Source organism: Argopecten irradians, chromosome 10 (genome assembly GCF_041381155.1).
Source record: "Argopecten irradians isolate NY chromosome 10, Ai_NY, whole genome shotgun sequence".
In the NCBI taxonomy this organism is placed as follows: domain Eukaryota; kingdom Metazoa; phylum Mollusca; class Bivalvia; order Pectinida; family Pectinidae; genus Argopecten; species Argopecten irradians.
Window position 1 is genome coordinate 12503001 of NC_091143.1, and position 27726 is coordinate 12530726.

At 35.2% G+C, this 27726-nt stretch overlaps 1 protein-coding gene and 1 long non-coding RNA gene across 5 annotated transcripts; both read right to left on the reverse strand.

The window, feature by feature from the left end:
* Window positions 1–594: 594 nt before the first annotated feature.
* Window positions 595–6458, reverse strand: LOC138333139 (uncharacterized). The gene is made up of 2 exons (XR_011209950.1): window positions 2071–6458; window positions 595–1990 (listed from the first exon to the last, which is right to left on the reverse strand). It is a non-coding gene; the product is annotated as an uncharacterized lncRNA (long non-coding RNA).
* A 21-nt stretch (window positions 6459–6479) lies between these two features.
* Window positions 6480–22863, reverse strand: LOC138333138 (zinc finger protein 608-like). Of its 4 annotated transcripts, none has more exons than XM_069281304.1 (6): window positions 22637–22863; window positions 16231–16970; window positions 13947–14109; window positions 13251–13338; window positions 9044–12666; window positions 6480–7574 (listed from the first exon to the last, which is right to left on the reverse strand). In XM_069281304.1, exons 2-6 carry the CDS (start codon window positions 16729–16731, stop codon window positions 7483–7485), a joined length of 4467 nt encoding a protein of 1488 aa, XP_069137405.1. In that variant the 5' UTR covers window positions 16732–16970; window positions 22637–22863; the 3' UTR covers window positions 6480–7482. The 4 variants fall into 4 exon arrangements, with proteins under 4 accessions (XP_069137405.1, XP_069137407.1, XP_069137404.1 ...); XM_069281306.1 differs by lacking the exon at window positions 22637–22863 and adding an exon at window positions 21111–21252 and having other exon boundaries at window positions 16465–16970; XM_069281303.1 differs by lacking the exon at window positions 22637–22863 and adding an exon at window positions 21111–21252.
* Window positions 22864–27726: the final 4863 nt, after the last annotated feature.

The following is a 27726-nucleotide window of genomic DNA, read 5'->3' on the forward strand; positions in this document are numbered from 1 at the left end:
ATCTTACCAAAATGCAATATGCATAACCAGGGACCTAGGGGAACCTGCACATGAATTTGAGACAGATCCCATCAGGACTTTTTGAGAAATAGCGGTAACAAACCTTCACTATTAAAATCCAAGAGGCTGCCTGACGGCCATCTTGTAGTCCAAAATGCAATTTGCACAACCAAGTCCCTAGGGGAACCCAGATATGAAGTTTTAGAAAGATCCCTTCAGTACTTTATGAGAAATAGCTGTAACAAAAAATGTTAACGGACAGAAGGAAGGAAGGACGGATGGAACAGGGACGAAAGGCAATTTGAATAGCCCACCATCTAGATCTGATGATGGTGGTCTCATAATTCCTTGTTTAAGGGGAAAGGAGCAATTTTCAACATTTCTACAGATAACGACTAGTAAAATATAGAAGCAGAATATGATGTTAGGGAAGTGGCACATTTTTGACATTTGCACGTATACAAACTAAATTAGAGAAGCAAAAATTTCCATCTAATTAAATTGTAGAAATGTCTCATAGATACAGATCCTGGAAGAGAACCATACTATGCATGACTGCCTTCATATCTAATACAATTAACACAGGAGACAAGGTTGATATTTATAGTTGTTTATTCATGTATAAAATGGCCAAGAGAAGCCTTTGCCAAGGCTAGAATAAAGCCATAGTATATGCTGCAGCACTGTAGTAGTTAGTGGCTATAGGGAAATGTAGAGATATATTTGTATAGAGACTACCACTAGCCAGTCTATTGGATATGCATGACTTCTAAACTGGCCACCGTCTCTCCAACGAAGCACATACATACTTAAAATGAACACACAATCAGTTCTACAACTCACTCATATGTCAATAGTACGTAACACAATCTGTAGCTCTCACTCAACGCTAGCTAACACACACACACTCGCCATCATATTTGACATTTATATACAGTGAACATACCCTCTCACACAATGAAGACTTTACGGATAGTATACACAATCGTAACCTTCATTCTGACATTATACAATTCAGATGCATACATGCAGAATCAGAATCCAGTATATACATGTAAAATACATTTGTTTTCAATATACTGAACAAATTGTTGCAGTATTTTTAACATATTTTACAGCTACCATAAACATCTATTGGAGATGAGCGGTGGCTATATAAAAATTTCACCTCACAACCACAGCTGTATAGAGTTGCCTCCCTTCAATTGTTACAGCACATCCATGACGCTGTTTCTTCTAAACAACAATATCAACAGAAAAAAAACATTGCCTGTCAAGGACTTTTGATTGTACACGATCATTGAGTGAATCCACACTCATCTGCATATTAAATGCATTATGCAAAACACATAGATTCCAAGATGAAATTAGCATCTATTATCTATGGACATGATTTATCTCAGAATCTATAGTTTTTAAAATTCTTGAAATCATTTCAATAGCAGATATCTATATAAAATGTTTCAGTATTTACATTCTCTTGATAAAACACAACATATTTTTGGACACATTTTGTTGTATGAAAACAAAGGACCATTATTGCTACGCATATGTAATTTTTTAAGATTAGTGTTAGACAATATCACCACAATACATTGACATTTTTATTTGCTTTTTAACATTTTTTTGTTCATTTTAATTGAAAGAAAATGTGCAGTACAATATGCAAATTTTTTTAAATGTAATATATTGCTGAATCTTGTGCATTAAAAAGATGATGAATAATCCGAATTAGAAAATAATCTCAAGCAAATAATTTCATTTGAAGCAAACAAATATTTTGAATTCAACTACTAGCTGAAACGCTTAACTTGAAAAACAGATTTCGAGGATGCATACAACAATGACCATATTAGATTTTACATTTAGGTTATGTTGGGGATAGGACGTGAAACAGAGAAGCATTAGGAATCTGATGAGGTAGCAGAAACAGTGTAGCAACATCAACTAAACTGAACAACATTTTCTTTGCATATCAACTCATTCACCCCTGAAGACACATTTAGGCTCTCCTAAATGAAGGACTAGAGTAGTCCATTGTGAAATTTCGGGGGTGAATGATTTTCACACAGACCTAGAGTTATTTGACCTTGCAGGTAAGTATTGATGGTGTTAGTTTATTTATGAGGGAAAAAGCCATATTTTTTGAAAAATTAGACATTACATTCACAAACGCATGAAGTAACATGCAATTCCTTCTTGCAAGGGCAGATAACTCTGTAATCTGTAAATAGGGAATAGATTTTCAGAATACAATTATACAATTTTGACACTCTTCTTTGTGCAATAGTAAAAATATTGGCAAGACAACATTAATTTTAAAATATTATATAAAGTAATTTGAATTAGCTAAAGTATGATAGTAAAGTTTCTACATACATAGTTCATGGAACTTTCTACATAGGGTTGTAGTTAAGATTGCCCACTTCGTATAACATATAGGAAAATATTCATGGCAGTATTTTTATCAAAAAGAAAAACTTCTATTTGACAGTATAGGACTAATGAGCTAACCTAGGAATTTTGACAGATTTAATACATTTTGGCAGATTCTTCCAAATTGACTACATGTATATATATCCCAATGTCTAGTTCTGATAGAGTTTCCTTCTACCAAAAATAACCATCTAGTCTGTTTAGAATATTTATGGAATGACTTAGAAAAGAACACAATATACTGTACAAATAGCACCCAACTACAAGTATGGACTGTAAACAGAGCAAACATCTATGTAAAGAAACAACCAAGACTATGTACCACTACACCCAAGTAACCCAGGTCCCCGTGACCCCACAAGGTTATAGGTCGAAGTCATTTTCAAAATTATGTACCGTTTTACACTCAAGGAAGCCCTGTCCCTATAACCTTAGAAGGATATAGGTCAAGGTCATTTCCATGGAAACTACGGGTATGTACATCTACTGTTTGGATCCGCGACTTAATTAACTGTTGCTTGCACACTTTCACACTTCTTTTAACTCATTCAACCCTGAAATTTCATAACGGACTGGTCTAGTCTTTGATTTAGAACAAACTAAGTGTGTCTTCAGGGGTGATTGAGTTACTTTGTAGTCATATTAAAGATCAACATCCACATAATAAGATATTCCGATAAGAGTTTGTCTATTAAGATGGACAAAAACAGATTTGCTATGCATAATTTAACTCATTCAACCATGAAATTCCATAATGAACTGGTCTAGTATTGGATTTAGAAGAGCCTAAATGTGTCTTCAGAGGTGAATGAATTAAATTTAATACAAAATTTAGTATATTGTAAACTAAAACATGACGCTCAAAGACAAATCATGAAACTGACAAGAATTTCCAACTTACATTGATACCATTCAATTTTTATATAATTCTGTATAGTTAATGCATTATTTGCTAAAATTATTATGCATTTGATCATCTGTAAATAACATGAAATTCAAAATAAAAAAGTGTTCCTTCTCAACTAAATTATTCTACGCAAAAATTGTAATTCAGTCTTCAATGTTTTATACCAAAACATGTGATAGGTTGTATGAAATATTTTTGAAAATCACAGAAAAATGACTAGGTGCAAATAATGATTTCTGGTTGAGATACATCAAACTTTTAGCTACCATACACATTTTTGTTCAACACTTACACAAATTATCCACCTTGGCAGGCATTTTTTCAAATTATACTTGGTAATATCTATAATGGCAAATACATTTTTAATTATGGGTTTTAGGTTTTGGTATTTCTAATCAGATATCAAGATTGCACTGTGAATTATGACAATCTTCATTTATGGAATTTATATTTTCCGTTCCCATTCAATTTTGATATTATATTGTCAATAAAAATGATGCTACGAATGATTTTATTAACTTTGACCTTTTATCACTTGACCTCCAGGCTCAGTGTGTCAAAAGACGTCACAACAACAGAACGGTTTTAGTCAGTTACTGCCGTCAGCTTTTAGATAGTGAGGTAGACATTAGCTTTTGGTTTTTTTCTCAGTATTTGCATATTATAGAGTTATCTTTCCTTGTCTGCAGGTATTGATTATCTATGATGTCATATATATGATATTTGAGCATTATGCCATTCTTTTCAGAGAAAAAGATCTGTGTTAATGCTTCACTCACAAAATAGTGACATCACAATGGATACCTATATACCAGCAAGGGAGGTAACTATGTAATTTGTAAAGATGGAATAATTAACTTCAGAAGAGTGATATATTTGAACAAATATCATGTCCTTGACATACGGAAGCACAAACAGATTAACTAAACATAATTTGTAACAAGTCAGTGACCATCATACAAATAGTTATTTCTGGAACATAATTCAAGGAAAAGTTTTTGTCTGAATGCCGTGGAATCAATATTTCGGAGTTAAAACTAGGAGAGCTAGGTCAGACACCTAATTTCAATTGTATTAAAATGCTAATAGATAGCAGAATATGACAAGAGATTCACAATTCTCGTTTTGCTTTATTTGCATATATAACACATTAGCATACTTACATGTGATACTCAAAGTAATTAAGTTGTAAGTGGATGGACTGATATATTGCAGAAGATAAAGTTACCAAAAAGTCTTTAAAATACTTTGTAATTGCAGGTAAAGGGATATACTTGTACATCTGAGTCTATTCATCAATTAGACTTTTAGTTCTATTGGTAGATGATAACGCTTTCACACTAGCACAACATACATTTATACAACTCAAGTTAAGCAAATACAGTCACACCTGCCATTAGCGACCACCTCAATATAAAAACCAGCTGTTTAATAAGACCACTTTCTCAGGGTCCCAAATGGTCAGTTTGGCCCCTGTAAAAGACCACTTGGTTATAAAGACCATTTATTCTTTGCCCCTTGGGTGGTCTTTATAGACCGGTTTGACTGTACAGCTACATTCTTCACAAATGTTTCATACACATTCTTTAAAATTATCTTTTAGTCCATAATATATATATAGCCACGCATGATCCATTTTCATTTACACAAATCAAAAAGTGAATATTGAATCTCACATTCTCACCAGGGTTCTACATGTAAATATCACATGTGAGTTTGTTTGGCTAGAGATTATCAGTATCAGGTTCTACACATCTTACAACATATATAATATGTATGGCTACGTTAAATGCTTTAAACATTCAAATATCCCACATAATCAAACCTCTCAATGAAATACAATAGAATACATTTTCCGTTTGGCACAGTGCAATGCTAAGACTACAGTTTACAAATATTAAAAGTGCCCAATAGACATTTTTTTTCAAATCTTAAAAAATTATATGTTATACAAATAGACAAAATGTTTGTTTTTTCTATATTTCAGACAATGTTTCAGAACATATAAAGGTTTAATATATAAAGAACTATAACAACAGTCATTCTATGACTGCATACAGCATAAACATGATACTCTGGTAGTGTTGCATGTACACACAGAGGGAAATTTCGACGTTACACAAAAGTGGGATTTTGATTTCCAAAATAGCAGTTTTCAATTATCCTCTAAACCCTGGGCAACATAAAAACTGCAATTTGCCTATAACTATGTAGCAAGACTTCTTGCTCAACTACTAAATGGCAGAAAAATCTACTTAAAAACCAAATTTGAAGCATTTTAAAAACAGTAAAGCCACACAATTTTGTGCAGAATTGCCAGTTATAGTACAGATCAGAAATTTTAGGCAGAATTGCCAGTTATAGTACAGATCAGAAATTTTGTGCAGAATTGCCAGTTATAGCACAGATCAGAAATTTTGTGCAGAATTGCCAATTATAGTACAGATCAGAAATTTAGAAGAATGCAAAATCGTTTTGCCATAGTAGATAAAGCCTACTATACCATTTATTATATTTCTTTCCGACAGCCATATGTTTTATTTGAGAAGTTAAAATGGAATTTCATCTATCAACTATCAACAGATTAAAAGGTTCGCCAATACCTTAGGTTAGGTACAAAAAGTAAAATACGGAAATCTTTGCATAGAGCATCTAGATTATCATTGCTGAACAGATAGTATTGCTAGAGCTTTGGTGGCATGCCATGCACATACCGGTATGTGGCATCAATCTCATAGAGAACGGGAGTGAACCTGTAAAGGTGTAGCCTGTTGTTTGATACCTTTTTATGTTTTTTATGAAATAAAATTTGAACTGAGACAAAACAGTTGAAAAGTAGAAAACCTAATTTTTATTGGTTTGATCAGTCTTGATGTTGACTTAGTATCTATGAAAGGTGGATAGCCCCTAAATTGGTGCTGAACCTCCATGGGAAGGTATTACTGAACCAACAGCAAGGCTCTCTCCTGAACAAACAATGAGGCTCTCTACTGAACCAACAGCTAGGCTCTCTACCTTGTGTAGTTAATGAACCAACAATGAGGCTCTCTACTGAACCAACAGCAAGGCTCTCTCCTGAACCAACAGCAAGGCTCTCTCCTGAACCAACAGCGAGGCTCTCTTGTGTAGTTCCTGAACCAACAGCGAGGCTCTCTACTGAACTAACAGCAAGGCTCTCTACCTTGTGTAATTCCTGAACCAACGATGAGGCTCTCTACTGATCCAACAGCGAGGCTCTCTACTGAATCAACAATGAGGCTCTCTACTGAACTCTCTACATGTACCTTGTGTAGTTACTGAACCAACAATAAGGCTCTCTACCACTGTAGTTTCTGAAGTTCTAAATCTCCAATTTCTATATATATGTAGTTATGGACAAGCAATATGACTCTCTTGTTCAGGACCAACATAGAATGACAGAGACTTTTAACTTCAGGTTTAGGACCTGAATTTAGACAGTATGGGGAAAAAACACTCTCTATTGAAGTTCAACTACAAAGAATTGTTTCATGCCCTAAAACACAGGCGATAAGAGAGCTGTATTAAACACTACCTCCCATAACACTGTATATACCTGTCCATACCATCCACCTACTTCCCCAACATAACACAAACCTATAATCTGATATTCGAGATAAAATTTCCACCATTCTACAGTTGTTACATATTTCACTTTGAATAATGACTGACTCTTTAGATCTGTTGCACATTTGATGATAAGTTGATCTGTCCACCAATACCATTGGTGGATAAGATTGGGATTATCTACTAATCACAGCGGATGTTACAGATTCCTTGAAAAACACAGAAGATTCTGTGTTTCATAAATTATACACTCCTGTCTGGACGCTGAGATTCCTGCAGAGCCTATTCATATTTATCATACGTCATTTCCATCAACCAGTTGTGAAACCAAGTTTGCGGCAAAACCAATCAGATTTTGACCACATTCAGGTTTCCACCTATCATATCATTCCTTTCAAACTTCACTTTTTGTTGGCACTGATGGATAAGAATACTGCGAGCACCCACCAATCACATCGCTTGTTAAATACTTCAGTTTGACTGGGAGGCACAAAAGGGGAATGTGCCAACTGAAGCTAAGAGAGATCCACCAATCGCTGTGTCCGTTACAAACTTCACTTGGGTGGTGGATAAGAGGGATGGCCTGGCTGGGGTTGGACTGTGGCAGCAGGAGGTGACTTCTGTTGACTAGCACCAGGAAACATACCTGAAACCGAAGTAAAACAAATGAGATTTTTTCTTTAAGAAAATTTTAAGTCCTCTTATGTAACTTTTGTTTGAAAAGAACTTACACTAAACAAAAAGAATCAAACTCAAACCTGCCTTAGTGACCAACTCTGTATAAAGACCACCTGCTTACTAAGACAAATTTCTCGGGGTCCCAAATGGTCAATTTTAAAACAATTTGACCTGTATTGAAAGATAACTTGACTATAAATCAGACCACTTATTCTTGTCCCTTGAATAGTCTTTATAGACAGGTTTGACTGTTATATTTTGCATTCATTTCTTCCATAAGCATACTTTGAAGAATGAGAAAATCTGCAAAATATAAGATTCGGGTACATGTGCAGTAGGATCTTACACATAGATACTAGATCTATATACCTCAATTTAAAATAATTTTATTTGTAAATCCCAAAATAACGATGTCATAAAAACATAATACATTTTTGTACATTAAACCATGGATTTTGTCATGCAAAGGTTTATCATTCATTCTCAATTTTGCTGCTATGCATGAAGATCAGCTTCAATAATCGAGCTCTTTTATCAAAAGCATTTTTTCCCCTCAAAATCATTAGAACTAAACTTTCAGGCAGTTTTCACCCCAAAGGGCTAAATATATGGGTTTTTTTCATAAATTACACAGGAGACTTTAACAACCATGCATTTTTAATAAAGGACACCAATTTATCATCAAATTTAATCTGTTGGAATCTATTTATTTATCAAAAATTTTATTGCCTCAAAACACGTTTTAAAGCACGTGTACACCAGATCTAGAACAGGGCTCAGAAAATAGTTGTTACTTATATCATTAACTGTCAATCAAGTAAACATATGTATTAGTGTTATACTCAAATGATCATCTACTTTAAAACATAATACCATATTTGACCTAAAAAAACACACATCCATATAAGCCTCAATTTCACTAACATTGACTTAAACCCACACCAAAACCACGACAACTATTAATAAAATATAAGTTCTTCTTCTTTTTTTACCACTCTGGGCACTTATTGGGTCAAATACCTAAATAAAGTTTAATCGAAAACTAGAAACGTCTGCAAGACATTAATTCCCCTAATCATCACTCCATAAAAACTAAAGCAGGACAGGACAGGAAACATTTCATACCCCCCCCCCCCCCATCCAACCAAGTTATGACAGCAGCAATATAAAATCAAGTTACCATTTTGTTATGTGATAGAATTCAGAAGAGATATACACAGTGCAAAAATTTTCATATCAGGAACAGTTTGAAAGCTATTCTCTAAAAACTGTATTTTTACGGCAACTTCATTTTGTGATTTAGAAATAACAAGCTTTCTATTCCTTTCTTGGAACGATTTCGCTGCATTTTTCGCATTTAATCGTACGAGACTATATATTCCTTTACAGTAAGCAAAGAATTCAACATTAAATTAAGCTAATTTTCAGAAGACTTACCAGGGTAATATCCGACAGGGTATGCGGCCTCCACAACATGTGTGTGGTGATGGGTGTGGACATGCCTCTGCGTGGGGGGTGAGCTGCTGTATTCGCGGTTCTTGTCCACAGGCCCTATGGAATGGGTAGGAGTTGGAGGTCCATCAGGCTTGCCTACCGACACAGGGGAAGCCCGATGAGGACTCGATACAGACCGAGTCTTTTCCTGAAGTTCATGAATTTTATGGCCACTATTTCCTTTACTTATACCACTTGCACTATTACTATTTGAAGCACTAGGTCCCGAGCTGCTATGATAAAGAGGTCCGTGTGTAGGGTCGCTTAACTTACCCTCACTTTCCGTAGGAGCTAACTTTTGCACCAAACCCATTTTATCCTTTTCGTCCATTTCCATGTTAACTGGATAAGGAGGAATTTGTGAAGGATGTAGATAAGCACCATACATCATCGGATTCATCCCGCGATACATCGGATGGGTGGGTTCGAATGGCATTTGTCCATACATTGACGACTGCATATACTGACTAGGGTACATATATGCCGGGTAGGGAGGCCCGCTGGGGCCTGCGGCAGTCATTGACACGGGAACTGCACTAGAGGAGTTAGAGGAAGGCGTGTGTGGACTAGACACCCGACTTATTGATTTACTCTTGGGCGTCTCATGTCCTCTGATTCTGTCTAATGAAGATGAGGAAGATGATGATAACGACTTACTTTTCTCGCCACTCGATACTTTTGAATCACTTTCACTCGAGTCTCTATATCCTTTGTCTTCAGGCTCACGTTTTATATCCATTTTAGATTTACTAGCCTCAGAGGCTCCGATAGAATGGTCCCTCGGCCGGCCGTCAGCCCCGCTGCTATTGCCAACCTGATTAATAACAGAGGATTTAGAGTCGGAAGGTCTGTGTTCATATTTATTGCCATCCCCTAATTTCTTGTGTTGTTCTTCACGTTTTTGATGCCTAATCATTGCCTGTTGACGATACATTTGAATTCTCCTTTGTTCTTCGCTTGTTTTATCGCGTCCATACACGGGATCAAATCTTTGGTCTAGTCTATTTCTATCCATTTGATCTTTGAGATCGAGATTTTCTTTGATAATTTGGTGGTTTTCATTTTGTTTTTCTCTCATACTTTTCTCTTTTAGCTCTCTTTCAGAAAGCGACTCCGCCCCAGTTCGTTTAAGGTCACCATCTTTATGCCCTTGGTGACCTTCACCTGGAGGCAGTGATCCACGACCACCTAATCCGTCCCCACTTTGACCAGCACCATTGTCGGTAGAGGTTGGAGGTCGTAGTATTGGCTTTGCCGTATCTCCCTCCTTCCTTTCCCCATCCGCTTGATTCTTTTCCTCCTCACTTAACTTTTGTTCGTGGTGCTGCCTGTATAACGGATCATTCGACATCATGTGCATGTGATATGCATTGTCGAAATACGGCCCGTAAGTAGCGAGGAACTGGTACTGTGCGTGTGGAGGAATCTGTAAAGCATACATTTGTTGTTGGACCCATTTCTGGTGTTGCATGTGATGGTATTCCTGCTGTGTCATCCCTCTACCATCAGTTTTATCTCCGCGATCATCTTTACCATCAGAGTCTTTGGAATCTTCCCGTTTCAGTTTTGAATCAGTCTTGGATTGTTCTGATGGTGTGCTCCTATCTTTGTTCGGAGTCTGTAAAGATATGTGGGGTTGTGATGGGTGATGAGGATGAGGGGGCTGTGAGGGGTGGTGGGGGTGGGGCGGTGGTGGCTGCTGTGTGGGAGTATTTGGCCCTGAACTTGCCCCCACCGGTGACGACATATTCTGCGGTGAGAGTAGGTAAGGCGCCGCTGGTTGCCCGTAATAAGAACCATACATGTAAGGGGGTACAGACTGAGTGTCCAACACTGTGGGCTGGGACGGGGGCATGTTTGGCACATTAGAAGCATTGTCTCTATTCTTTGTTAAACCCTCGTCCTTATTTTTCTGTGGGCTTTCACTTTGGGTATGTGTAGCTGGAGATCCAGATTCTTCAGAAATATCTGAGTAGTAGGAGGGACTCTGTACTTCTTCACTTCTATTTGATCTGCTTTCTAGTGCGGCCAGTGACGGATTCACTTTCACCATGCTGGGAGGATCTGATGGCCGTGATTGTGACAGGTCGACCCCTTTGGGGGAGGGTTGCACCTGGGCAGTCACCACCCCAACGTTTGTACCAGAGGTAGACAAAGGCTTGTCCAGACGATCAAGCCGCGGAGCACTTGTAATTGTAGAACTATCTGATTTACTATGATCCAATGGTTTGCTAGCTATAATCGGGGCGACTTTAATCACCCCTGCACTTTGTTGTTCGTTTTTCAACGGCTCTACTTTTCCAGTCCTCATTGGTGCTGCAGCTAAACTCTGGCTGATCGGAGGACCAGCCAAAGGGGACTCCTTCTCTTTCACTTTGTCACGTTTCTTCTGCTTGGGTTTTCTGTCCCTATTAAGTCCCAGAAATGAAGGAGTAGGTGCAGTTGTCTCCCCTGGTGGAGTTGGTTTTGGTTGTATTGGAATAAGCTGAGAAGTACCTTGCATGTTAGCAGTAGTGACTGGTGAAGCGTTTGTGTGGGTCACCGACACACTTGTTGTCAAGGCAACAATCTGTGGCATAATATGGCTGATCTTTGGTCGGATCGGTTTCTCAGTTTTAGATGATTCAGTTTTCAGATCCAAAGGTTGAGTAGAAGCAGATATGGCTGCTACAGTCAAAGTAGCTCCAGTTTGTACTGGATTGGTTGTTACCACGGCAGTGACCAATGGTAACACTTGTCCACTTGGTATAGAGCCAGACTGAAGCGGGCTCTGGGAAAGCAGACCCACACCTCCAAAAGTAGGAGATGCAATATGTTGCTTTGACACGATCTGGAAAGCATTCCCTGATGGAATACTTGTGATTGCTTTCCCTCCTGTACTTTTATTAACACAAGCACTACTGGATACTACAGGTTCTTTTTTCTCCACTGAATCTGCTTTCGGTGTTTCTCCGTTCACATCAACTTCCAACTCCTCCATATTCTCACTATCCGACTTAGCACCTTCCTCCTCTTTCTTACTCTCTTCCTCCATTGACTCAGACTTGCCTAATTTAGCGCTGTTGGTGTCCGGGGTTTCAGAGGGATCTGCAATACTACTATCCACATCATCATCCACATTGTCACAAGTGTCGCGTGTGTCCTCGTCCGCGTCAGTCGTAACCCCTGAACTCTGATGGGCATGTGTTTGATGATATTTCAATCCATTTGGATGCTTGTACTTTTTACCACAATTCGGCTCTGGACATTCAATCAATGTAGAAACAGGACTTTCAGTGCCCTGATTTCCTTGTGAACACGACCTGCTGCGTTTCGTCATCCCTGCCGACAAATCAATATCTGTGGGACGTCCTTTTCGTTTCATTCCCCCAGATGTCGGGGGCTCACTCTTTGCAGGACTTGGAGGGGCTTGAAATGTGTTGCTGCCCTTACGTCCCTTGCGGAGTTTTCTCCCCTCTGGCCCCTTTTCATTGACTGGAGTGGTGGAAGCAGAGCCCCTTCCTCTTTTGGCTCGCCCTTTAGGGGTTCTGGTCTCAAACTCGCTGACCGGAGAATCACAGTTGAACCTGAAAATTTATGATACAATAGAAAGGTACAGTTAACTTCAGAAATATCAACATTATATAATGATTTTTTCTGTTATCAAACTTTCTGTTATCAAACTTAAAACACCATAAATTTAAAACTTAATTCTGAGTTTCTCTCAAAGGCATTTACCGGTTTCCTTATTGGACTAAAGTTATAAAACATTTTGATATATAATCTGAATTAAACTTCATAAAAATTACATAATTGTCACATGATTTTTTAAGCGCCACGGAATAAAAGTATTTCTAGGGTTTGAAAGTAAGAAAATACATCGGCCGTTTTCGTTTATACAAACTGAGTGGACCTAACATTCTCTCTTCAATTAATGACAGACCTGGTGATTTTATATTGTTTTCATGCCTTGACGAAGCCCTTATAGGTCCATATCAAAATCTGCAGGTCCATCAAAATTTCTACTTGAAATAATTACTTTTGCAAACGGTCCAACCTGTCCCATCGTATAAACAAAAACAGCCATGTTCTTTTCGATAATCTTGTGCGTGGTTTACCTCAGGTTAGGAAAACGTTTTGCTTTATTTAAGTTCTGAATATATTTTATTACCTTGGAGGTGCCCAGTCATGCTTGGTCGCATCTAATAGTGTCCCTACATAGGTCTTGTCTCGCCAGGTCACGTTGACAACCAAGACTCCTGCAAAATTTATAAACATACAAAATAACGTATCCTGCTAGATCATCAATTTTCTCAAAAGATTGAACATTTTCCAGTTCCACTCAAGGAAACAATTTTCTCCATTCTGCAAATGAATACTGTATTACTAGAAAGCAATACATCTGCTTTTTCATTTAAAAAACTTATCTTTTCCTTCGTCATTACAGATAATTTTAGATATATACAAGTAGTATACATACAGTATTCCAAAGATACTATGTCTGCGACAAGGCTAAACTTTTTGTTTTAGATAAATCCCAGAATATTGCATCCGCGATAGCTGGCAAAACCTTAACAATTCATTATTTGTTCAAAGTTAAGATTGTATATGTGAACATGAAAATATACATAATATTAATCCTTTACATGTACATACTCAAAACTGACACTCACAATATGTGACAAGATCAGCACTCAGTTGATCTTTAGTCTAGTATATGAAAATATTTATTAACCCAAAGGCATTCTAAATCTCAACATCTTTGTGACACATATCTGTCGACAAAATTTACACATTCGGACAATATGACAAGTGCAAAATGTCTTGATGTGTACCTAAAACAATTAAATTTCCCCCTTTTTCTCACCATTTTCAGTTTCGTGCCACACGATGCCCTCAAGTGTGACACTAGTTCCTGGTTCACATGGTCCGAGGAATTCGGAATCAGTAGACACGCCTACACTGCAGGTCTCTGTACTGGCATTGGTCGAACTCTGAGACTGAGAGTTGGACGAGGTAGATGAATCGTTCTGAAAACCAGAAATAGAAAAGTTTAAATTAAACATTCTATAAACACAAGTATATTGTTAAAACATTCTAAGATTCTTCATAAAATTTTCAAACTACCTAGTTGTTTTTTTTACATTTCAATATTTATGCATTTTACCTTTTTTTTATATATATATAAACTATATACACACCTAAATTACAATTCTTTTTTGTAGTTAACTTGTGAAAGAAATAATATTTTTTCTTAATAGACAACTTTTCAAAAGAAAATAATATTTTTCTGTCTTTAACGAAATTGAAATCATTTGTATAAATCACATTTAACAAATACATGTAAATGTTTTAGCGCTACATGCAGTTCTGCATTTAAATAAATAAAGCAAACTTAAATACAAGGTTTTCAACATATGTCATGCAAATTTTCAGTATCTAGTGGAGCACCTCCATCCCCTGTTCTAGCTCTCACTCAGGTTTAAACCTAATTGGTTATACGTCAGTATAAAGCAGTCATACACATGCCATGTTCGTAAGTATTTCTTATGAACCTTTTATTCCGATAACAGAATCAGGCATCATCTACTACCAAAACCAGGGTACAGAAAAGCAATGTACTAAAACAGAAAATAATGGTTTTCTCTCCATGCATAAGCCACAACACTATTACTAGTATTAGCAGAAAGCACTAGCTGCAATTATCTCCCTTGGATCCCTTCAAACCAGATCTCAATATTATCCGGTGTAATATCGCTATATCTACACTAAAAGTAGCTATAGCTGGCTGGGTGAGGTGATCTATGAAGGGAGAGGGGAATGATAAGAGGTTCACACAATGGCCAGGTAGATATGGTTTCTAATTCTGAAGACCAACATTATGTCTGCTTATGACCACCCATTCCGAAATAAAGTACAGAAAAGCATACTTTTATGACGCTTTTAGTGACATATTTTAGTACTTTTTCTAAAAAGTACAAAAAAAGCATGCTCTTTTAGTACTTTTCCAGAAACACCATCATGATCAGGACAGAGTATTTTTTTGTACTTTTTCTGTATGGTGTAAAACAATAGAGTGTACTAAAAGCATGCTTTTATGAGCCTGTTTTAGTACTTTTCTACTTTTTTTTTACTCATTTTGGAACCGGGAGGTAAGTTCGGTTCCAAATTGAGTAAACACTTTTTTTGTACTTTTTTTAGTGTACTTTTTTTTGTATTTTATTTCGGTATGGGCAGGCCTATCATTTTGCTTGAAAAGATGCATGGGCCATTTTCAGACAATATCAAGATTTTAACCATTCTAGTGTGCCATTTTGAAAAGTAGGGACCAAAGGGCCCCATCCAAAATTATCCCTGATGTTGATTATGTTTCATTAATATCCTTATATCACTCATTTTCCATTTTTATGAAATAACATTCAAAACATTACAAACAGGTCAAATGTCTGTATGACTAACTGCCTAAGCAAATCAAAATGTGACCCAACAGACATAGATAACACACCCACAGTATTTCAGTATAAGAGGGACATTAAAGTTTGATCCACAAAAATTGCAATATTTCAGTAAAATACTTTTCTTTAAAACTTTTCCTCTACATGCATGGACAGGACTTAAAAGCAAAGTAAAAATAATAAGACTAATTATAATTAGTTAATTGTCAATTCTTCATTATGAGTTAACATTCCCTTAAAATAGTTTTTTCCTAGGTAAAAGCCCTATGGATATTTGGTCTGCAGCACTACACCCAAAACTTGGTTGATTATACCATATCTACATAAACAAGGACATTGTGAACAAACTAATGCGGTGGGTGTGGAAAAGGCCAGCTGCATTCTAACGTCGCTTAGACAACTGAACGTGCAACCAGTACATACAGTAATTGCCATGGAATTTCAGAAACTTTCAAAATTTTCAAAAATCTACATCATTTCAAAATCACAATTAAAATTTGCTAAATGCATCATGCTTCTTATTTCTTGAAAAGGTGTAAAAACTTTGTTTTAAAATCAACCATTCAAAATTTTGTTAAATATTAATTTCATTCACATGATAATTTGCAATGCAATAAAAAATGTTTTGGGGGATTCTATTTAAGAGATTTAATTCCATGACATCTACTGTGACAAAGAGTATCTACTGTATCGCACCTTTTCACTTTTTATCTTTTTAACCGGAAAACCAATACCGTCCTCCACTTTAGCATTAAACTCATAAGGATCGGGTAGGTTTTCTTTTTTCCCCTGCGGAACTTCTGCCTGGTTTGGTTCCAATGAAACTTGAGAAAATGGCACATCTAGTGAACAAACAGAGGACAGAGATGTGGCATTACCATCCCTACTCATTTTCTCTTTGCTACGCTCTCGTTTGTGCAAATTTTTCACCTTTGGAGATTTGTCTCTGTCTGGGGCTGTAGACAGTTTTGACTTATCCACAGTCGACCCGTTAGCTGCCGAGATTCCATCCGTTACCGACGATGACGGGGCAGATGATGATGAAGACGATCCGTGTGCCGATTTGGCTTCTCCTGGTTTCACAATTTCGTGCTTGGTGTCGCTTTTGTTGCTAGTAGGTCCCATGTTTTTGGTGCGTTTTATTTTCATTCTTAATCCCCTATTATCCACTGTAGCTTGGTGGTCCATGCCACTCATGCTTATTCGTTGCGGTCCCGCTCTTCTCGAAAGAAAACTGAAACTTGGTGGAAGCCCAGGTGTCAATTTTCTTACTGCGTAGATTCGTTGTTAGTTCCATCTATTGCCAAAGTCATGAACATACCAGGTAATATAAAAAGATATTTAATGTTAATATTTGGAGGTCATGTTGAAGGTCAATATGGGATTACATTGACCGTGTCACAACTGGGGTCCCTTGTGTGATGTCTACATCTTGTCTGGAACAGAAAATAAAGATTACATTAAATAAAATGATGCTAACTTCATCATTATTAAAAAATTTTAAGTAAAAATAGCTTTTGAAAGTTTGAATTATCAAAATAATGTTCTCATGTGTACAAAAAGTAAATGTGCCAAATATTCACCTTGCATGGTGATTACATGTAATTCATGATTACAGTGAATAATATCGAGAGCATCAAGAACTTTTAATATTAATTTTTTTCTCTAAGATGGAAGACTATCAAAGGAGCTCATTATATCTTTAATTTTCCTTTTGGAACAAATTGAAATTCTTCGTTTCATATTTCTCTGTTTTTCAGATCCCATAATGTTCTTTGTAAATCCATTTTTTTTTAAAACTATATTCATCTTGAAATTAATCTCATTAAAGATATGAATACAGTTTTGTTATCTCTTTCCGTACATGCAGGACATACATGCTGATTACATTGGAACTTGTTAATTAAGGATATCCTCACTCTCATTATGATAATATACTCTATACCTGTTTTCTACATACACAGCGTATCATAAATACACGACAGTAGGCGGTATAAGTTAAGGTTATACAGTAAAATTGTCATATTTATGGCACTGGACAAGGAAGCTATAGGCATGTTTACCTGCAATCTATTGTTATGTTTTTTATGATTTATTATGTTGACATACAAGTATTATTTTTACCTAATTTACAACAAGCATTATAATGTCTGCTTTATCTTAATATATATATAAGTAATATAATCTTGTCATTCAATTATCAAAATAAAATAAACTAAAATTTAATAATGGAACATTCCAGTCTTACAACCAGATGAGTTAAAATGTATTTTCAGATAAATTACCTGGTAGATCAAGAATTCACAACCATTTTTCCACATTATATTATTTTCAACATATTACAGTACTTCCTTATCAAGGGGAGATAATATAAATCATCCTTTTTAAATGAGAAATGTGTTAATAGACTATTTCTCTATAAAACATATAAAAATTTAACTCTGAGTATTTATTATATTGTCAAATTTTACAGGAAATGAAAATAAATTTTAAGGTTAAGATTATTTTAATATAATCAGGGTAAAAAGTAAAATACAACTTTTGCATTGCAATTAATTACCTTAATGTTGCATTAAATAAGCAAAATTGAGTTTTTACATATTCAGGTATATAATATACAGGTATTCATCCCCAATTAACTCGAAAAAGTTTATCTAGTATTAGATAATACCTCACTTAACAGAAATAATCCAAACATAACTGATCAGTAAAAATGTATACAAACCTAAGACATCAAACACATACTTATGTTAATCCCAACAATTAAAACAGTAATCCCTTTCTCACTTTCCGTATAACTTATACACAGGAAATAGCGTGGCGATTAGAACCCAGGAAAACACTTGGTCAGAACACAACGCCATACAACCTCTGAGCCAAAATCCATTTACCTCAAACCAAATCTTCAGACCCAACTGTCACAAAACATAATACAAACAATCTTGGTGTAACAATGCTACGTGAATGGTTGTACTGATAGATTGCTAGAGCTAGATAAGTGTTTTTACCTTAGGGGGTAAGTTAGTTTATATAAGGTTTTCAGAGAGACAGGTTTTTCTTGAAACTATCAGACTGTTTTGTGCAAGTGATAAGTCCAATATGTGATTAATATTTACATTCAGTACATTTGCATATCATAAGTTAACCAAATTGCAAATATTGTATTTGACTCAAGAAGCCCCCCCCCCCCCCACTCCCATCTCAAAAAGGTTTTTTTCATGCCTAAAAGTCACTTTTATTTTTTTTCTACAGAAAATGGAAATTGTTAAGATTTCTCTCTTTGATTTCTTTGGTAAATACTCTAAATTGATTAATGACTTACAGAAACCGATCATTTTGTGAAATTTTAGCCCAAAATCGTCATATTAAGAGCCCCATCATTTTTTAATTTTTAATCGTTTTAGGCCCTTATTGGGTTGATTATATCATTTATGCTATATTCATGTACATAGTATACGGATGAGGTCAGTTTATATGAGCCTAACAGGCAATATTCTATTTCTCTGTCATCGATATCACATTCATATCAACTTTATAAATAATATCAGTAGTGCATGCAGTGTCATTCACAACTACTGTACAGTGTAACGGTGGAATGTAAAATTTTAACTTCCTCACTGTGGGTCTATACATTCTTCACTTGTCCTTCTCGGTCGTGTTTAGGGGAAACAGGAAATTCATACTAAGGGGAAACGGTCAATGTCTTTGTCTCAAACAATGGTAGTCATTTCTCACTTAATCAAGTCACCATGATTATCCTCAATAGCAATTTTGGGTCAGCATTGAATATTATAAATTCTAGATTGATCATATATATCTATATTCATTTCATATCTCTATATAATTTTTTGTCTACATCTTGAATTTGAATATGACTTTACCTTATCTAAACATAGATAAAAGTAGAATATATATTAAATTCCATGAGCAATATGCCGTTTGGAGGGGAGCAATGAATATAGGAATAAATTAAGGGGGGAAACTGGGTGGTTGGTGACATTCTTAAATAAATATGACATGTACATATACTTCTTGTCTTATACTTTAAGGCTACAACAATTTTTGTAATTGTGGGAAGGAATTCATTTTTTAACTTCAAAATACAAAGAGATGTTCATGCAAGAGTAAATACTAAAAATAGGATTGCTAGTAATCGATTTACTACATGCAATAATAACAGTGTAAATTTCAACATTCAGACAATCTGCTGTTAATTTTACAGCTTTATCCAACATCAATAGATTTCAATTTTTAGCCAAATGTTACAAGGAGTTATTGTTGTTAATTCATTTGAATTATACACAAAACCCGACAGGATGTGATTTTTGATTAATTGTTGCCTTCAGTGACAAAAAATTGTCAAGGTAACTAGGAGAGGTGTAAAATAATGTTTAATGAATGCATTCGTCTATTTACATTATTTTTTTGTAGGGAAAATTACTCAAGGAATTAGTGTTTGATAATAGACCTAATTAGGCCTACAGAAAAGAGATATTTATTTTTGAAAACTACACAATCAAATGAATCAACAGTATCTGAAACTAATTTTAAATGAAACATTATATTCTCATAATTTCATCTTTCATACAGAATCAATGTATGTTTGCAAGTTAGTAATTTTCCATCATAAACATATCTGACAATGAGGCATGGTAGTCCACTTAATTTGCCTGTCAAAATTGGGAGTGGGGAAGGGGGAGGGTGTTGAACAGCCATATTGGAAATAATAATACACAAATTAAAAAGTCATTACCATATTATACAGGTAAGTGACTATCATATTCAGAACAAAGCTTTGTTTTGTGACTATGCTTTGAATATAATACATTATTCAAGCCCAGCTAATCAGCCCCAGTGCTCAATATTAAATCACATCACGTGTCCAAATTGTTCTGAAAATCAAGTGATGTTTCTCCCATAATTTAGACCTCATAATCGAGCTACGAAATAAATCGAAGCTATGTAAATTAATTCAATAATTGTGAAATTTAGGTAGCCATGTTTGTGTTATTTTTGTCTGGGGAGGGAGTCGTTTGAACGGTTAGAATCTATGGAATGCCAATCACTCGCCTGACACCGGTATGACCTCATGTTCAACAAATATTGAAATAACGTTAGATTTACACCGTAGTTTGCAACATTGATAGACTTCCAATTAAACAAACATATCATTAAATTTATTATGTGTCGAAATTTGTGAACGTGCAATGTAGAAAACAACGTGACCTTGACTACAGAGTAATCGCGTGCATATTTGTTGGCTGGGCCTTACCCCAGTTTTGACTTGGGTTTATTTTGTTAGAGTACTCCCGTTTTAACGATTAATATAAACGGTATTACGTCTTATCCAAGTGTCATATATACAAAATATAAAATCAGTATAGCACAACAACAAACACAATCATCAGTCAATGAACAAATCACCAAAATATTGAATAAACAAACCCATTTTCAGCTTTTAACATCACTAACACGGCATGAAAAATGACGGAGCACAAGAGTACACCACACCGAGCGACCGGAAAGCCCCCAAAAAGGCGTTGTTTTGTGTTGATATTTCACTTCAAATGACTTACCACATATGCACATAAAAAATATGTCCTTCGAATAATCTGCCAAGTTCTAAATTGATCTGCAAAGTTATACAGAAGTATCATAAAATTTACACTGTTTTTTCTTTGTTCTTTGGTTCGCCTACCATCTAATCTGAGTGAAAGGTTGGTCAGTGCTGACTGGCCGAGAGAAATCTCGTCAGCCAATGAAAACGCCGGATTTCTGCTCGCCGTGAGTAAGGCTAAGCAAGTTGCATTTCCGTTTCGTGTCTGCGTACGTTACATTTTGTTTGTCCAAAATTAGCTGTGCTTTCAAGCGTTTCCCCCAGCAAATCATTCGACAACGCACAAAGGATTTGACAGTTCTTCGTAAATGTGACAATTTTAGATAGTGAAAAGTTTTCAAAGCACGAGTGTTTAGTTAAAATTAATTAAAACATGGCGAGATATTCTACATGTGTACCAAATAGACTTGTTATGTATACATTGTACATGTTACGACACTGTACGTGTATACAATGTATTCAGTATACAGACAACAGTGTAATATAACGTTGTCATTGTGTGTGTAACACGATATCATTTATGATATAACATTGAATCCTTTCACATATTGCAGGGAATTATTTGAAGTAATCACCTATTTCAATCAATATTTAATTACCACGCGTCACCTTCGATCTACATTTCTAAAATGCTTTATGATCGAATAGGCATACAGAAACATATATATATGTTTCTGGCATATATAATCACTTTTCATTTTTACAGATACATGAAACAAACATGTTATCCAGAATGTTTACGGGAAATCTCAAAATTAACTAAAGAATTGTCCATTTCATAGACTTATATCCTACATTAATTGATTTTTTTTTATTGTATTTCTTAATTTATGAAATACATACATATAATTTTCAGCATTATGAATATAAATATATATCTGGTTATTTATATTTACATTCAAGAAACTTATTCAAAATATGAAATAAAAAATATGCAAATTAATTGGTTTGAAGTATTCAGATCAAATTTTCTAAAATATAATCATAATCGAAAGCTCGTTATATATGTAGTGTTTTTATTACGCTCATATTTAATAAAAAAAATACTCTGTTGATATGAATTTTTAAATTATTTATCCCGACAGAATGTTTTATAGTTGGTATTGATAAATAAGTTATTACCTGGAAAAAATAATACTCGTCTACATCACTCGTACCAAGAAACGATGTTACGATTATCTCCTTAATTTTAACATAGCATATCAAATAAATGTCTCCTGCCGTCTGTCGTACACATGTACTAAACTTGCAAATAAAAATTAATTTTAACATACACGTATCGTTATAACAGAGGTTTAAGTATGCTATCTTAATCTTTGGTAATAATTAAACGTCTCTCTCTTATTCGATTTTTTTTTTTTTTTTTCGCGATTGCCTAATCGTAGTGATATCATGTGGCATACGAATGTGTTGAAATAACGTATACTTATATATACAATACACTTGACAAACAGACAACACAGCTAGCCTGTAATACACACATACCTGTACAGTTCACATAGGTGGACGCGACTTATTGGTCAACATTGGCTACTGGAGTCCCTTATGACCAGACAGGTGTTAAATCCAGGTAGAGCTTGGGTCAGTCAGGTGTAAACCAAGCCACTGTGACCGTACATTTTCCCAATTATTGATGTTTTGTCCACTGTCGGGTCACCTGCTGCCTCGCGGCAATGCTGGATATACCTATATAAAGTTATTTACTCATAGTATACACTGTATATACAACCCGAGGGCTATGTGATGTATCTAGCGACATGTAATTGAAGGAATAATGTCATTTGCATATATTTGTATACATTATTAATTAAGCCCAAGATATCGTGCCGCAAAGAGAGTGACGTCACGAGAGTGTTAATTACAGTGTAATTAAAAATATGACACGACCTGATTAAATTTCATCAACTCCCGCAATGGCAATTTGCAACGACATATCAAATAAAAAATACTATAATTTTGTACTGATGGGCTGTGAAGCCTAAAGTAATAAAAGAATTGAATTGAATTGAATATCAAATAAAAAATAAAGTTCACTAAAGGTGCACGTTACTTTTAGGAACGAAGAAAAATAAAAGTGATCATTGCAAATTTCAATCCGAAATTGAGAAAAACTGTATAATAGGTTCAATATTGTAACAGGGAGAATGTTTCTGATATTGAGTGTATTTGTATATTGTTTTGAATGAAAATCCGAATAAAAAGATAATTATAAAATATGATATAATCAGAAACATATATACATATGTGTATATGTTTCTGATATAATCTAAAATTAACTTGAAACAAAACATAAACAAGGTTTGTAAAACAGATAGGATAAACCAAAAACATATATATACAGCTATGCAATATATAATTATCTAATATATATGTTTCTGGCCAAACAAAACAACATACATTGCAGCACTACCACATTTTCAATAATAAAATATCAAAAAAGCTCATCAGAAAAAAAAGTCATCAAAAATTGCAGGTACAAATAATTGTCAAATCCCCTAAGGTCAGTACCATGTCACTAAAAACTAAAACATTTGAAAGTGTAATGTACACACATGCTAGTACTGTAGTCCTAAACGTAAATATATAATAGATAGAGAAATGATATACAGTACATGTACATTGATACAAAATATACAATTTGCTTCCAATATATCAGAATCATATGTGTATGTGTGTTTCTGATATATAAATTTATTACACATATTTATACATATTGTCATGACAACTGACATGTTTTATGTCATGAAGTCCTCTTATTTTATTAGTAAATATCATGGCGAGTACAGAAGTGAACAAGAGTTGCCCCCCCTTCTACTGAAGTAGATAGTAAAAATTCGTGAGTTGCAGATACGTCTGTGATATTTATGCGTCCTTATAGTGGCTTTATGCATGCATAAAACCCCAATTAAAATAACAAGTAAATGAATTTACCATACAAAGAAAATATCCTCGATTTGATATAACAGGAAACTCCCTATATATGAATGCCGTATGCATAAATTATTCTATTAATTTTGATATCAATAATCTATTAATGGATCAATATAATTCTTTTAAGTATGTCCATCAATACATCTTTATGGATATTCAGAATTCATATCTATCTAAAGGCAGAATCATTTACAGTTTTATGAATAAGGATATCCATATAATTCGGCACATCTATGGATACTTGAACTTATTTTGTATTTTTCCCGATTTTTACTGGATCATTTAAGGCTTACCCACAAGTCGAAAAAAAACCAAACAAAATAAAACAAAAACAAAACTGCATAAAAATTATAATTTTACCCATCAAAGCATAGCAACATTATGCAAACAATGTACATATATACGGTCCCACACTCTGGAGGTCAGTTACGTCAATGTCATATTACTCATGAGGATGGGAGAGTGGGTTATATCAAGGTCAGCACACCAAGAGGGGAGGTCAGACAACTGAGAATGGGGAACATGTCAAGGTCATAATACCGATAGTACGGTCGTCGTGTCAAGGTCAGAACACAGAGGATGAGGTAATGGCATGGACAAAACGCTCTTATTGAAAATGGGGACACAACACATTAAGAGTCGAGGTCATGGCCAGAAAACTTAAAATGGGGAGCATGTCAAGGTCAGAACACCGAGGGTGAGGTAATTTCAAGGTCAGAACACTGAGGGTGAGGTAATGTTAAGGTCAGAACACTGAGGGTGAGGTAATGTCAAGGTCAGAACACTGAGGGCGAGGTAATGTCAAGGTCAGAACACTTAGGGTGTGGTAATGTCAAGGTCAGAACACTGAGGTGAGGAAATGTCAAGGTCAGAACACTGAGGGTGAGGTAATGTTAAGGTCAGAACACTGAGGGTGAGGTAATGTCAAGGTCAGAACACTGAGGGCGAGGTAATGTCAAGGTCAGAACACTTAGGGTGTGGTAATGTCAAGGTCAGAACACTGAGGTGAGGAAATGTCAAGGTCAGAACACTGAGGGTGAGGTAATGTCAAGGTCAAAATAGTGAAGATGGAGATCAAGTCAAGGTCAAAAGACCGAGAATTGAGGCCATATGAAGGTCTGAACACTGATAGTAGGGGATTGATTCAACATCAGAACACTGTGAATGGGGGCCTACATATCAAGGTCACACTGAAGGTAAAGGTCATGTCGAGGTCAAAACAATGAGCGGATTGTTCATCTCATTGAAAGAAAAATGAGAGTGGAGGAGGCATGTCAAGGTCAGAACATTTAGAAAGGGTCATTTCAATGTCAGTGTTAAAGTAGAGGTCATGTAATGGTAAAAATAGTGAGGTTGAGGTCATGTTAAGGGCAGGACACCAAGAATGAGGTCATGTCAAGGTCAGAACATTAAAGTGGGGGCCAAGTCAAGGTATGAACACTGATGTGGGGTTATCAAGAATAGTGACAGCGGGAATCATATCAATGTCAAAACACTGAGCATTATGAGTGGGGACTATGTTGAGGTAAGCTAGGGCAACAAGGGCGAGGTCATGACAAGGTCAGAATATTTAGGATGGGGTCATATCAATATCTGTGGGTCAGATGGGGTCAAGTCAATGTTTGGGTAGGAGCTAAGTCAAGGTCATAACAGTGAGGGTGGAAAATGGGTGCGGACCATGTCAAGGTCTGTATACTGACAGTGGTGGTCATGTCAAGGTCAGAATACTGAGAGTGGGGTCATGTCAAGGCCTGAATACAGAGGGTGGATGTCAAGGCCTGAATACAGAGGGTGGAGGTAATGTTATAAGGTCAGAATACCGAGAGTGGAGGTAATGTCAAGGTCAGAATACAGAGAGTGGAGGTAATGTCAAGGTCAGAATACAGAGAGTGGAGGTAATGTTAAGGGCAGAATACTGAGAGTGGAGGTAAAGTCAAGGTCAGAATACTGAGAGTGGAGGTAATGTCAAGGTCAGAACACAGGAAGGAATAATTTCAAGGTATGAACACTGAGGACAAAATATGGGAGTTTAATATGGCAAAATCAGAACATTAAAGAAAGTAACACAAAAGAGCAGAATCACCTCAATGTTTGAAAGTTTAGAGAGAAGTTTAACTGAAGATGAGAACAAAAGAAAGGTCATTTCAAGGTCAAAATATTATGAAGGGTCATGTCAAGGGGCCCATTAAATTAAGTTATGCCAATAATAACATTTTAACAAAGATTTTTTTTTCCAGATATGATAGATTTTATTATAAAAAAACAACACATATAAGAAATTTATAACATAACATATGAACACACTTTGGGACAAATGCACAGCAACCATAATATATGACAGAATTGGAATCTTTGTGCCAGATATAAAGAGATGTGACTAGCGGATCACGGCAAAATCACATACAACAATTTGTCTATTTCTAGTACATCTGTATAAGCCTTACAATACTGATTTTACTTTGTAAAGACTTATCTACAGAGCTATCTACTCTTGAATACAAGTATTGATCAATTTTTAATAAGAATGGATTTTTTTTATTTAAAAAAAAAAATAAATTATGTTTCTATCTCATGGCACAACAGACTTTGCCTGGTCAAAGGGCAGATAATTCTACAAAACCAAAAGATGCAATTTGAGTAAAGACGATGGATAGTCGTAATTGTCTCTAGAAGACCAATTTACATGAATGAAATTCAAAATACCTCAAATCCACATTTTGAAGCTACCATATCATGGATATTTGAGTATCATATGACCATTTGATTAATTATGAAAATCAAATATACGTTGTATTTCTTAAAAGTTTATAATTTAATTAATACTGACATTGAGTTAAATAAGATATCAGATTTTACTTTAAATCCAATTGCTTTGCATTCCTAAATTCATTCCAGATTTTGAATTAACACTTTCCTAAATTCATTCCAGACTTTGAGTTTACATTTTCCTAAATTCATTCCTGATTTTGACTTTACACTTTCCTAAATTCATTCCTGATTTTGACTTTACACTTTCCTAAATTCATTCCTGATTTTAACTTTCCTAAATTCATTCCTGATTTTGATTTCACGCTTTCCGAAATTCATTCCTGATTTTGACATTAATATGATTGCAACATTTAATTTTCATTAACCAATCATTTCATCAATTTTCTTTCCACCTCATGCACTGATACCTTCTGGCCTTACATGTTAAAGAGGAATTTAACTTGATGATGTTTTGCAATGTAAATTTTATAATAATACTGTTCAAGGATAGTGATATCACAAAAAGTTGATTGAATCTGTCTTAAATAATACTGTATAAGTAAAATGAATAAAAAAGAAACATTGCATAAGGCCAAACAAAATTAATTTCTTGTTTCTCAGGCACAATTTTCCAAAAAAGGATGAGGGAGGGAGGCTATTTTTTTTTTTTTTTACTACCTAAAAATGTGATGAGGGAGGGATTTTTTTTTTTCTCAGTCACATAATAATATACATGAATCATGTGATTTGAAATTGTGTCAATTGTTAAATGCATAAAATGAATAAAGAAATCTTAATTTTAAACTATTGTCTTTATTTTCTGGTATTAAACTTACAATTTAAATTGAAAAAACAATTGAAATACAACTTTATGTTCAATGTTAACCAGATGTACA

Coding starts and splice junctions, on each gene's coding strand:
- LOC138333138 (XM_069281304.1), bottom strand. CDS start 16,731: ATGAGTGGCATGGACCACCAAGCTACAGTGGATAATAGGGGATTAAGA. Junction 12,667..13,250: donor CATGACTGGGCACCTCCAAG/GTAATAAAATAT, acceptor ATAAATTTTCAG/GTTCAACTGTGATTCTCCGG. Junction 7,575..9,043: donor CCCTGTCGGATATTACCCTG/GTAAGTCTTCTG, acceptor CTTCGGTTTCAG/GTATGTTTCCTGGTGCTAGT.